Source organism: Dendrobates tinctorius, unplaced genomic scaffold (genome assembly GCF_039654945.1).
Source record: "Dendrobates tinctorius isolate UK_male_01 unplaced genomic scaffold, ASM3965494v1 ptg000033l, whole genome shotgun sequence".
In the NCBI taxonomy this organism is placed as follows: Eukaryota; Metazoa; Chordata; class Amphibia; order Anura; family Dendrobatidae; genus Dendrobates; species Dendrobates tinctorius.
In genome coordinates this window covers 13,642,610-13,655,519 of record NW_027361701.1, presented here as the reverse complement: position 1 = coordinate 13,655,519, position 12,910 = coordinate 13,642,610, and the positions used below count along the sequence as shown (strand labels likewise).

Sequence of the window (12,910 nt, the reverse complement as noted above, 5' to 3'; positions counted from 1 at the left end):
CTGATGAGTGTCTCCGCTCACTGTACACAAGAGGGGCTCACTGTACACAAGAGGGGCTCCCTCTGCCGACTGCTCTCGTGTTCTGACAGCCGCTGTCTTACAGGGGTTATCTAGGACTCTTATTTTTCTGTGGGCCTATGTTTCCATGCTGTGTACTTGCAGCGCTTTGGACGCAGCGGAAACCCCGCATTCCCCAAAGCACTGCCCCCTGTTGTATATGTGGTGATGCCACATGTGTTCATTGAACACTTGTGGTATCACCGCATCCTATCCATAGACTGGGTTATTTATCTTGTGGAGACTGAGTGTCTTCGCAATATAGACATGCTGCCGTTTGGAAAGACGAGCTGCATGTCCGTAATCTCTGGTGTGTCGCCCGCGTCCCTGCACGCATAGTAGAAACATGATTTCATAAAATTCCCTCCACTATGCTGTAACATCTGGACGCTGCGGATTAAAGGTTGTGGCTGTACAGTGTCCAAACCGCAGCAAATCCTGAAAACATATGCTACATGGAAACGCACCCTAAGAATGATCAGGTGGTTGGTAACTACCTGCCTGTCTTGCTGGTCACAGGTTGCTCCTGGCGGTGATTCTGTGGCCTCTGATGACATCAAATCGACAACAGCCACTTCTCTTCTGCTCTGTTCTGTTGATGGGGTGCCTCTGCACTGTCATTCTTACTGACTGCCAATCCCTGCGGCATAACTGCAGAAAACCGGCTGTCACACACCATCATCCGAGCAAAGAGAGCTGATCTGCTGATGTGAAGCCGCTGAATCACCTGCAGGAGCTGTCTGTGACCTCTGTGCCAGCGCCGGGTACAATAGGCAGTTGCTAACTGTCATCAGCTACCAGCCTTAGTTTGTAGCTCATAGGAAAAAAAAAATTTAGTTCTGGTTAACAATGATAAGGCCTCCTATAGATAATGGACAAGCAGACTTCAGACTGCTGCCCCTATTGTGTTTTGAGAGGTAACCCAAGTGCTCCTGTGTATGGGACTGTCAGGGAAGATGTGTATGGGGGGAGCTTTAGAGAACAAATGGATTGTCGGTCCAAAATTGGCCATAATCTATGGGGAGTTAACAAACAGGAAGCCCCCATACACATACTGTCTGCAGAACCTGCCCATATCAATTGCTTTGGCTGATGTTAGTCTAATCCAGCGGTGGGCAATCAACTTTCCCGAGGTGCCACCTGAGACCGTGACTTTTGTGGAGGGCCACAATAGGCTAAAATTAATTCTACTCAATATTAATATTGATACCTTGTAATTATTGATGATCATATTCAATCACTTAATATTGAGCAGAAGTAAGTATGCTGGCATCCTCCTGTATATTGTATGAAGCCCCAAACGGCCTCCCCATGCGCAGCATGAGCCCCACAAAGCCTCCCCTTGCGCAAAAAACTCCAAAACACCATATACTCGCCTCGGTCCCGTTCCCCGGCGCTCTGCTTCTGTTCCTGTCTCCGGTGCGCTGACTCTCAGCAGTACACAGCCGACGCATGAAATGACGTCATCGCGTCAGCTGTTTCACAAATACAGTCAGTGCCAATGGAGTCGGCGGGCACGGTGTGGCCTGTGGACCTCTGGTTTCCAGCCCCACGGCTGTCTCAGTCCGTGGACCTGACTGAGACAGCCAGAGGGCCAGATGTGGCCGATGGGCTGCACTTCGCCTGGGTCTGGCGTAATGTATATAGGGGCTTTAGTTCCAGAAATAATTCCATTAAGGACACTTCACACCTGGGTCCCCTCAACGTTTCCTACATACAAAACTCCCTTCTGTTCAAATTTACTCAAATTACCTTGTATATCAGCTGATTGGCAGCACCTGAGAGAGGCCACCATAGAGAGCTGTGGTGGTCCCCTCCGTAAATATCGGACCCTGGTAGCAGATGTTTGGTCGCATGCTAGAATGTCTGCTGAGCAGAGTTGTGGTGGTCCACTCAGCACGCATTGGCCTCTGACAGCTGTTCAATGGCACTGTGAGCTTGTAGCACACAGAACAGCAATGGCATATTCACATCACATTTCAGCCACACGTCTGTGGTTTAGTCAGGGCTTCCTAATGGAACCCTGAAACGTGATTGTGGCGTACCTGCCAACAGGGTCATCGACTTTAATGAAGTAGAAACTTTCAATTTTTGTTCTGTCTAATGTTCTTTTAAGAAGTATCCCATCCTCAAAAAGGTGGACATAAACAGTCATCCACATTTTTGTGACTCTCAAAAAATAAAAAAAACTGACCCTGCGGAAAGTGACAACACAAATTGCCTCAATTTGCTTCATGAAAGGGAATGAAAGTATCATATGTATTTTTCTCTTAATACTAGAATACAAAATATATAATATCACTTTCCAGGACGTCCTATCCTGACAGCACCATGGGGTTGTCCTTTCATCCTTACAGGGACAGGAAATGCATGAGAGGTTAAAGGTCCCCTCCCCTCTCCACACGCCAGTGTTTTTCCTGTCCCTGTAAGGACAGGCACAAGAGTGCTGCAGAAGCGCGGCATCCAGGAAAGCTTACCGGGAGGAGCGGGGTCCAAACTCCAGATCCTCCAGCTGGATGGTCCAGGGCGGCACCCTCCCCTAAGGGGGTTCTCCGTCAGGTGTCCCGTGGAGCGCTGCTCCGGGACTTGGAGCCGCTTCCCCTCAGCAGGGCTCTCGGCTCCTGCCGCATCTACCAGAGACGCAGGAAACGCCGGCGGCCGCATCACTTCTGGGCGCCTGATGACAGCTTCAGGCGGCGCCATGACATGCGCATCAGCGTAGTAGACAGACGGCTCAACGCTCAGCAGAATCAAGGTAGGATAAAACCAGGAAGGGGGCAACCGGAGGGAAGACACGATTCTCACCCCCACCATGGAGAACGCCATGCAGCCAGCGTCCGTGAGTAGAAACCGGGGGGGGGGGTTGGGGGCTGTATTGGCCAAAAGGCATGAGCTTCATAAAACTCCTGTGCTTGCAGGAAAAGACAGCGCCAGCAGCCACAGCATCGACCTCCAGGAGATTCGAATGCACCATTAAGCTTCTGGGGTCATGGAAAAAACCCCTATGTGAGGAGTGCACCCTGAAGGTCATCAGAGGCGAACAGGCCTCTCTGTTTGCAGAGATGCTCACAATGGTCAGAGAGGAGGTCCGGGCATCCGTCTCTGTACTGGTGCCCACTCAGTACTCCAGCCAGCCTCAGGCTAAGAGGCCAAGACCGGGTCCGATCGGTTGTCGGACAAGGAGATCATTGGCACAGACTCGAAAGAGGAAGGCGAGATCACCTCGGAGCCCCTGGATATGGGGAAAAGATACCTCTTCTCCTCAGACAACACGGACGAGCTTCTCAGCGCCGTGAGAAACACCATGCAGATCGAAGAGGCCCCAAAGACTAGATCCATCCAGGACGAAATGTTCGGAGGCCTGAGAGCAAGGATCCGTCAGGTTTTTCCAGTTAATGACCATAGCCGTTCGATGATTCTGGAGGAATGGGAAGACGCCGAGAAACGACTAGTCATACCCCGAGACTTTAAACTTAGGCTGCCGTTTAGCCAGGAAGACATCTTCACCCGGGATGAGGTGCCTAAAATCGACACCCCAGTGGCCAGGGTGTCGAAAAAGACTTTGATTCCCTTCGAAGATTCCGCCAGCCTCAAGGAGCCCATGGACAAAAAGGCCGATGTGCTCCTGAAAAGGGCTTGAGAGGCCTTGGCGGCGGTTATGAAGACAAATATAGCTGCCACATGGGTTGCCAGATCAATGCACCTATGGATCGACCACCTAGAACAACAGCTCAAGGATAAGACCCCTAGAACCGATATCTTAGAAGGCCTTCCCTTGTTGAAAATCGCAACCGGATTCTTGGTGGATGCCTCTGCCGAATCCGTACGGTTCGCCGCCAGGAATAATTCTTTATCCAATGCGGCTTGTCGAGCCATTTGGATGAAGTCCCCTGACCAGGTCTATCAGTCTAAGAATAGGTTGTGCGGCATACCCTTCTTTGGTGGGAAGGTATTTGGGCCAGGTTTAGATAAAATCCTGCAGAATGCCTCAGAGGACAATAAAGGTCTTCCGGAGGAAAAACCAAAAAGATCATTTCCTTTACAGAGGCCCCGGTTCAACCAGAGGCAGGAATATAGAGGAAAGGGAAAATCTCGCTGGGAGTACACAAAAGGGGGGAGTAGGGCTCCCGTGTCTTGCTCTGGACAAAGCTCCAGGAGCAGGAGACAATGATGCCATACCGGTAGGGGGTTGCCTCAGACACTTTGCGGGGGCATGGGAGCTCATCTCCCAAAACCGGTGGATCCTCAATATGATCTCCCAAGGCTATACCCTCGAATTCAGAGTGCCACTATTCAAAAAAAAAAAAGTGCGACTTTCTCACGATTATCATCACCTAAAACCACTAAATCAGTGGATCCGATACAAGAGATTCCGACTGGAGTCTCTAAAGACCACCACCCCGCTGATAGACCAGAACGCCGCTATGTGTACAATAGATCTAAAAAGCGCGTATTACCACGTTCCCATCCACCCAGAAGTTCCTGCGATTGCATTAAGGAAGCGGGTACTGCCACTTTCAGTTTCAGGCTCTTCCCTTCGGCTTGGCTTCAGCACCTCGAGTATTTACGAAGCTGGTCGCCGAGATGGTGGCACACTTGAGGCAAAACGACATAATCATCATGCCTTACCTAGACAACTTCCTGGTAATATCCCAGTCAACGGAGGAGTTAAAGCAGCAGCTAGTCTTGGTAATAACCACACTCGAAAGCCTAGGTTGGATCCTGAACAAGCAGAAATCGAACCTGCAGCCCAGTACCCAGAAGAAATTCCTGAGAGTCATGCTGGATTCCAGGAGAAGAATTTTGTTTCTACGAGAGGAGAAAAAGAAACCCATCAAGGACAAGGGTTGTCAGCTATGGTGGGATCAGATATCCATCAGGATGGCTATGAAGATCCTGGGTACCCTGACCACATGTATACCCTGTGTAAGGTGGTGCCAGACCCATACAAGAAGCCTACAAAGGGAGATCTTAACAAAGTGTGACAGACGGCAGTCCTCACTGGACAAGAAGATTCAGCCGTCCCCAGCCTTGGAAGCATCGCTAAGATGGTGGATCAGTCACAGAAATGTCAGCCAGGGGGTGCCTTGGATCCTATCACCATCTGTAACGATAGTCACGGACGCCAGCAGAGAAGGATGGGGAGCCCATCTGGAAGGAAGGTATCTGCAGGGAACATGGCCTGGGAACATCAGCACGCAGTCCTCAAATTAGAGAACTTCGAGCAGTGTGGGAGATGCTAAAACGAAGCAGCACAGAGCTACAGGATCGACACATAAAAATGTCAGACAACATGACTACAGTAGCCTTCCTACGGCATCAAGGAGGCCCAAGACACAGGAAACTGCAGGACCTAGCAGCCCGCATCCTCACCTGGTCAGAAAACAGTGCTCGTTCCTTGTCAGCAGTACACCTAGAGGGCGCCTGAAACAGCATAGACTATCTAAGCAGACAGGAAGTCCCAGCCACCGAGTGGGAACTAAAGGAAGGAATCTCCAGAGAGCTATGTCACCGGTGGGGAACCCCCCCCCCCCCCCCCAAATCTATCTTTTCGAGACTAGGAAGAAGCCAAACTAAGGAGATTCTACTCCCTCAACCCAGCAGACAATCCAGAAGGAGTCGACGCCCTAAGCCAAAGCTGGAGAAAGAGGGGGGGGGGGGGGGACCGTACGGCAGATCCTGTCGCTATGATTCCGAGGGTCCTCAGGAAGATCCAGGAAGACAGGGCACGGGTGATGCTAATCATACCATTCTGGCCCAATTGAAGTTGGTTCCCTCTCCTGAAGAAAATGGCTCTGGAGGGACCACTCCACTTGCCGATGGCAGAAGATCTCCTGGCCCATGGCCCAGTTCTCCACCCACATCCAGAGAACTTTCAGCTGGCAGCATGGATCCCGAGAGGGACATCTTAAAATCCAGAGGCCTCTCCAACCAGGTGATCGCAACGTTGCAAGCTAGCCGTAAACCCGTTACGAGGGCTATAGATCGTAAAATTTGGAAGTTCTGCTCCGAAGGTGGTAGTACCCCCATAGACCCATCTTGCCTGAATATCCCTCAGATCCTTGACTTCCTGCAGGCAGGATTTAGTAAAGGCCTAACTCCAAGCACGCTGAAAGTCCAGATAGCAGCTGTCATGATCCAAGGTGGATCTGACAAATGGACGAAGTGAACTTTTTTCCTTTGACTAGGTGCCAAAGTGATTGCCCCCGGTGGCCATTAGAATTATTACACGTGGTGTCGTTCATTCTAAGTTGCCCCGGTGGTGGTGAGCGGTGGTTCACTTTAGTTTCATTGGTTTAGTGCACGTAATTATAATTCAGGTGTGAGGGTCTATAAAAGAGAGCCAGGTGTGTTCAATCACTGTTGGTGGTATTGTGTTCATCATTTGGGAAGCAAGCCTGGGTGAGGAAGGAGCTGAACATGAGTCCTGCGCAGCCCAGCCAGAGGGGACGAGTGGCAGCTAGGTGGTCTGCAAGACGGGCTGGCATGGCGTGGTGGAGTCACAGTTTATGGTGTCGGCAGGAAGTGCTTGCATGGCTTGGTGGAGTGACGACTATGGAGAGAGTTGCAGTCAGCATGCGGGACTTGGTTGCTGAGAGCTGGACTCAAGTATGCTTGACTTTTTGGGCCGGAGCTGAACTCCTCTTTGGGACTCTGTTACTGGACAGCTGCAACTGGTGGTGGACTCTGCTCCAAGGCTGCTCTATGGTGAAGGATCCAGTTATGGTGATGGATCCGGGTGGAGGAGAAGATGCACACAGGTGGTGAGCTCTGTTGCTAAGTGGTGTTTCCCCTGTATTGTCATTTTCCCTCATGTGTGTTTAGTGCAGTGGTGGGATTAGTTTCAGCACCGACCAATTCCCTAGTGAGGGTTTAGGTTCAGGGCGAGCTAGGGTTTTTGGTTCCTGTGCGGAACCGGCATAGGGAATGTTAGGAGAGGAGGGACACTGGCTCAGGGGAGTACAGGAGGTCTCCACTTCCCTATTGCAGGGCCCACCATTGTTAATGTTGCCCAGATTCCCCTTTATTTAAATTCGCCTTACTGGAGGCGGGGTTTCCAGACTACTGTATGTATAACGTGTAATGACTAAATTCACCAGTTGGAGGCGGCGTATCCAGCTGCACATTTTATTTAAATAATCCCCACTGGAGGCGGTGTATCCAGGGTCACGCATGTCATGGTTTCGCCTTGCGGTACTCACTGCGTCCAGACACACGTGACGTGACAGCAGCCCTAAGTACTTTCTTTAATGTCTCCTTAGCCTCTCATCCATGGATAGCGCGGTTCACAAGAGCCATCCAAAGATTAAGACCCACATTAAGGAAAACAGTTCCCGCCTTATGAGCCAGTATCCAAAATAGACATCACAAGGCTCACACAAAAAACGTCTTTCTGGTAGCCATCACCTCAGCCAAGCGGCTGGGAGAAATCGGGGCCCTGTCAGTCCAGAATCCCCACATGCAGATCTTTGAGGACCGCATAATACTAAGACTAAACCCAGGTTTCCTCCCTAAGGTAGTATATCCCCAGAACTTAAACCAGGAGATAGTCCTACCCTCATTCTGCCCATCTCCAAAAAAATGATAAAGAAAAGCTCTTTCACTCATTGGACGTCAGACGAGCAGTCACACAGGAGTGGCGACAGGACACAAGACTGTTTGTCCAGTACGGGGGTAGGAATAGAGGTAGGGCCGCGTCTATACACACACACACACACACACACACACACACACACACACACACACACTAGCAAGATGGATAACATCAGTCATCGCCTCTGCGTACGAAGCAAGAGGGTTACCCATACCAGAGGGGCTTGGAGCCCATTCCACCAGGGCAATGGCAACATGGGCAGTGAGGGTGGGGGCCTCTGTAGAACAGATATGCAGGGCTGCCACCTGGTCTACACTCAACACCTTCTGTAGACATTACAAATTGGACACGTTAACAGCCGGTCAGACGACCTTTGGTCGTAAGGTGTTGCAAGCTGTAGTCCCACCCTAAGCGAATTCCTACTTTGGTATTCCCCATGGTGCTGTCAGGATAGGACGTCCTGGAAAACGGAGATTAGACCTACCGGTAATGTTGTTTCCAGGAGTCCATCCTGATAGCACTGGTAGTTCCCTCCCGATTTGTATGTGTTACTATGCTTGTACTAAAATCTCAAATATTAATTGCATCCATACTAGTGTGGTACTTGGAAAAATCACTGGAGAGGGGAGGGGGGACCTTTAACCTCTCGTGCATTTCCTGTCCCTGTAAGGATGAATAGACAACCCCATGGTGCCGTCAGGATGGACTCCTGGAAATGACATTACCGGCAGGTCTAACTTCCTTTTTTTTATTTTTTTTTTATTAAATACTTGTATTATATGTTTCTGCAGCCACTGGGAGCGTCCATTTTTTATTTAGTGTGTAAGTGTTGGCGCACAACACACAAATGCTGCAGGACAAGTCATAGGACAATTTTTATTTTTTTTTTTTTTTGTCCAAGGGCCACATTGGTTCAGTATAGCAATCTCAACGGCTGCAAGAGTTCTTAAAGCAGTATTTGCATGAATACATCAACAGAACCACCCTCAGTACATTAATGCATTAGCAGAACCAAGTTTTGCATATGTGAGAAGTTTCTTCTCCAAAAAATCAGTGTGTAATTTAAGCTGTGTTTTTGGAACAAAAACTCTCCAAATTATCCTCATAATCTCAAATATCTATTTTCGGGGTGTTTTTTGGTTTTAAAATGGCCATTAAGTATCTTTATGGATTGCTTCATGTGTAAAAGATCAGTCCTCGTCTGTACAGCAGTCAATTGTAAAATCAGGTCGGTAAATAATTGCCACCCACTGTGCTTCCTACACAAAATATCCCCTTTCCAATATTTCTCCCCTCAGTGCCTCTGCCTCTTGATATACTATGCACCCTTTCACAATCTCCTCCAAATTGCCTCATAATGTCCCCCATTATGTGGCCTTACAATAACACCAGCCCTCCCCTCATGTAAAATCCCACATTTAATCTTCATCTCCTTCATGGAACGCTTACCAAAGCCTGACGTCTCCGCTGCCTACATTGTCAGCAGCCTGCTGACCTAATGCCGCTGCACGTTGGGGTGGGGGATAACGAGCGCTTCTGTCCCAGCCCTGGCGCCATAGTGTTACTATGTAGTCAAATGAAAGACGGAAATACATTTGGATATAGGGGCAGGGAAGGCAGACTCCCTTTACCCTAAGTACCACAATGAACTCCTTGATGAGTTCATTTGGCCCAAGGGCTGTATGTTGTGCAGGCTGGGCATAGGAGGTGGAGTTGGACATTGACCACAATCTTATATGCCAAATTACTGGAATTGGAGTCTCATTATCCAGAAATTAGGTGGCAAAAGCTTGATTACAGATTTCCCCCTTCGAACTGGCGTATGATTGTTTGTACCCAGTCTAGCACGGTGGGGGACAGCCAGGATTGTGTGGCCTTCTGACATTGGTCGGGTGCCTAGCCGATCACCCGACTGTTAGTTGCTTGTTTGCCCATTTGGCAGCACAGTATATATGGTGTTTACATGGTTAATTTTCCCTTTATCTGGACATAATGTTTTTTTTGTTTTTTTTTCCTTCCTTCATGCTCAGTGGAATGCAGTTGCTCTGTGGGCCTGGGATATTGTAGTTGATAACTGTGCTATTTGCAGAAACCACATCATGGACTTGTGTAAGTACCTGTATTTTGATTACTCTTCCTTTCTTCAGCCTGCAATACTGTACACTGTGTATAGAAAGAAATGAACCTGTATAACTGGTATAAGTTGGTAGCGTATATGGTATCTAGATCAGGAGGATAATTGCCCTTACAAAGTGTTAAAGCTTTCCAGCGGATTTGTTTTCTTGTCCCTTGTGTTAGCACTTTAGCGTCACCTGGCTGAATTTGTGACCTACCTGCCATTGGTGTAACAAGAATCCAATGGGCTCCAACTCAAAATTTGGACTTGAGCCCAAATTGACATGTTCGTCAGATGTATTGGCCCATGTAACATTCCAGATCCTGTGGAGACATGCATGTTAACCCTCTCATGTTACAATGTCTCCAGCATGGGCCCCTTCCAGTTATGTCCTCCACCCCCTCCCCCTTCCATTCTGGGTTTCTTCCAGTAATCCCCATCACAGGCTGGTGCAGCAGGTTCAGCGATTGTACTCTGTGGTGCGGGAGGCTCCGCCGGGATCTTGTGACAGCCTGGAGGACTTGCATATCCAATGCAGTGGCCTCCAGAAAAATGGCCGCCGGGGGCAGTGCATGCTCAGATTGAGATCTTGGCAACAAGATCTCGTTGCCGAGATCTCAATCTGAGCATATGCTGCCCCTGGCGGCCATTTTCCTGGAGGCCACCGCATTGCAGCAATGGATGTGCAGGACCGCCGGGCTTTCACAAAATGCCGGTAGAGCACCACCGCTGAACCTGCTGCACCAGCCTGGGGAGTGTGATCATCGCCTGGCAATGTCGGACCGGGACCGCCGCAGAATCGTCAGACTCCTGCTGCTGCCGCAGTATTTAAGTATATTCCGACTATAAGGCTGGTTTCACATTTGCGCTTTATAGCGCAGCGACGGCCTGCGCACGGCCGCCGCTAAGCCCCGCCCCCTTCCGGCTCCATGCACGCCCCATCCGTTCATCGCCACCTACTAGCGCACATGGACGCTTGCGATCTGCGCACCCTATCTTTAGCATAGGGAGCGCAGATCGTGCGCTAGCAGGACTTTGCCGTGCGCTGCGCACTTTTGAAGGTGCGCCCATGTGTGCCGAACGCAGCATGTTGCATTTCGGCGCGCACGGCGCACCTTCAAAAGTGCGCAGCGCACGGCAAAATCCTGCTAGCGCACGATCTGCGCACCCTATGCTAAAGATAGGGTGCGCAGATCGCACGCGTCCATGTGCGCTAGTAGGCGGCAATGACCAGAGGGGGCGGGGCTTAGCGGCGGCCATGCGCAGGCAGTCGTTGCGCTATAAAGCGCAAATGTGAAACCAGCCTCAGACGCACCCCATTTTTCCCCAAAAATTTTTTTGGGGAAAAAAGTGCGTCTTATTGTCCAAAAAATACTGTATGTTCAGTAAATACTCAATACTTGGTCAGGGCTCCTTTTTGCATCAATATGGCATGGAGGTGATCAGCCTGTGGTACTGCTGAGGTGTTATGGAAGCCCAGGTTGCTTTGATGGCAGCCTCCATCTCCCTGCCATTATTGGGTCTGGTGTCTCTCCTCTTCCTCTTGACAATAGTTTTGATTGCGTAAAAACGCCAAAACATAAAAAAAAATATAAATGTGGTAGCGCTGTAATCGTACTGACCTGAAGAATAAAGCAGTCAGATCAATTTTACCAAGAACAAAAACAGTATAGTGGGCACCGCAGATAAGGATGATGAAAGTAACACCGGGTGTAACCAATGCACTAAAGTGTATGTGATCAAAAGAAGAAAAAAGCGCAAATTTAAGTTCACATGCAGGAAATATAAATGACAAGGCTTTCTTGAAAAAAGTGCCAGAGGACAATAACAAGTTAGCGTTTAAAAACCTGAAAAGACATGCAAAAAATAGGGAGCCGACACCATAAGATAAAATATGCAATGTGTAAACGATTCAATCTATAATAATAAATGCCCTAACCAGCTTCCAGTTGTAACCAGTGACGTCACCACAGACACACGCACATGTTAACCCTCAACACACCACACCGCCTCAACACACACTCCTCTCACCTTTCACCTCCACTCATGTCCACTCACTCTTTCACTCCACATACGTTCCTCTCTCTCACTCCGTTTCTCATACTCACACCGTCATCGTCGCTGCCCCGACATCTTCCTCCGCCGCCGCGATCCAGGATCCAGACGTTCTCCAGGCCGCCGACATGTTCTTGCGGGACGCCATCTTGGATGTCGTGAAGTCCCGCGAGATTCAAGATGGCGTCGCCGCAACAATATGTCGCTGGCGTGGGTGACATCGGGATCCAAAAAGATGGCGTCGGCGAAATCTCGCGAGATTACGCCGACACCATTTTGGATCCCGATGTCGCCCATGCCAGCGACATGTTGTTGCGGCGACGCCATCTTGAATATCGCGGGACTTCACGACATCCAAGATGGCGTCCCGCAAGAATGTCGCTGGCGTGGGCGACATCGGGATCCAAAATGGCGTCGGCGTAATCTCGCGAGATTTCGCCGACGCCATCTTTTTGGATCCCGATGTCGTCCACGCCAGCGACATGTTGTTGCGGCGACGCTATCTTGAATATCGCGGGATTTCACGAAATCCAAGATGGCGTCCCGCAAGAACATGTCGGCGGCCTGGAGAACGTCTGGATCCTGGATCGCGGCGGCGGAGGAAGATGTCGGGGCAGCGACGATGACGGTGTGAGTATGAGAAACGGAGTGAGAGAAAGGAACGTATGTGGAGTGAAAGAGTGAGTGGAGGTGAAAGGTGAGAGGAGTGTGTGTTGAGGCGGTGTGGTGTGTTGAGGGTTAACATGGCAAGAGGTGTTAACGACGTCGGCGAAATCTCGCGAGATTTCGCCGACGCCATCTTGCATTCGTGAAATTGCGTCATTTACCTCGCGCCGACTTGCTGTGCGGACGCTTGGCATTGCCTGTACCACCATAACTACTGCTGCCTTGGTCCTATGCCTGTTTACTGCTGGTGTCTAATTACTGGACCAATTTGCCTGTACCGCCATAACTACTGCTGCCTTGCTCCTCTGCCGGTGTCTAATTACAGGACCAATTTGCCTCTACCGCCATAACTACTGCTGCCTTGCTCCTCTGCCGGTGTCTAATTACAGGGCCAATTTGCCTCTACCGCCATAACTACTGCT

General features: G+C 49.9%; 1 protein-coding gene across 2 annotated transcripts in view; it reads left to right on the top strand.

Moving 5' to 3' along the window:
* Positions 1–12,910, top strand: part of RBX1 (ring-box 1) — a 118,450-nt gene that overhangs the window by 1,443 nt on the left and 104,097 nt on the right. For both annotated transcript variants that reach the window (XM_073572994.1, XM_073572995.1), the window contains exon 2: positions 9,682–9,760. In XM_073572994.1, coding sequence (XP_073429095.1) covers positions 9,682–9,760 — 79 coding nt within the window. The remainder of the gene's footprint in view (positions 1–9,681; positions 9,761–12,910) is intronic.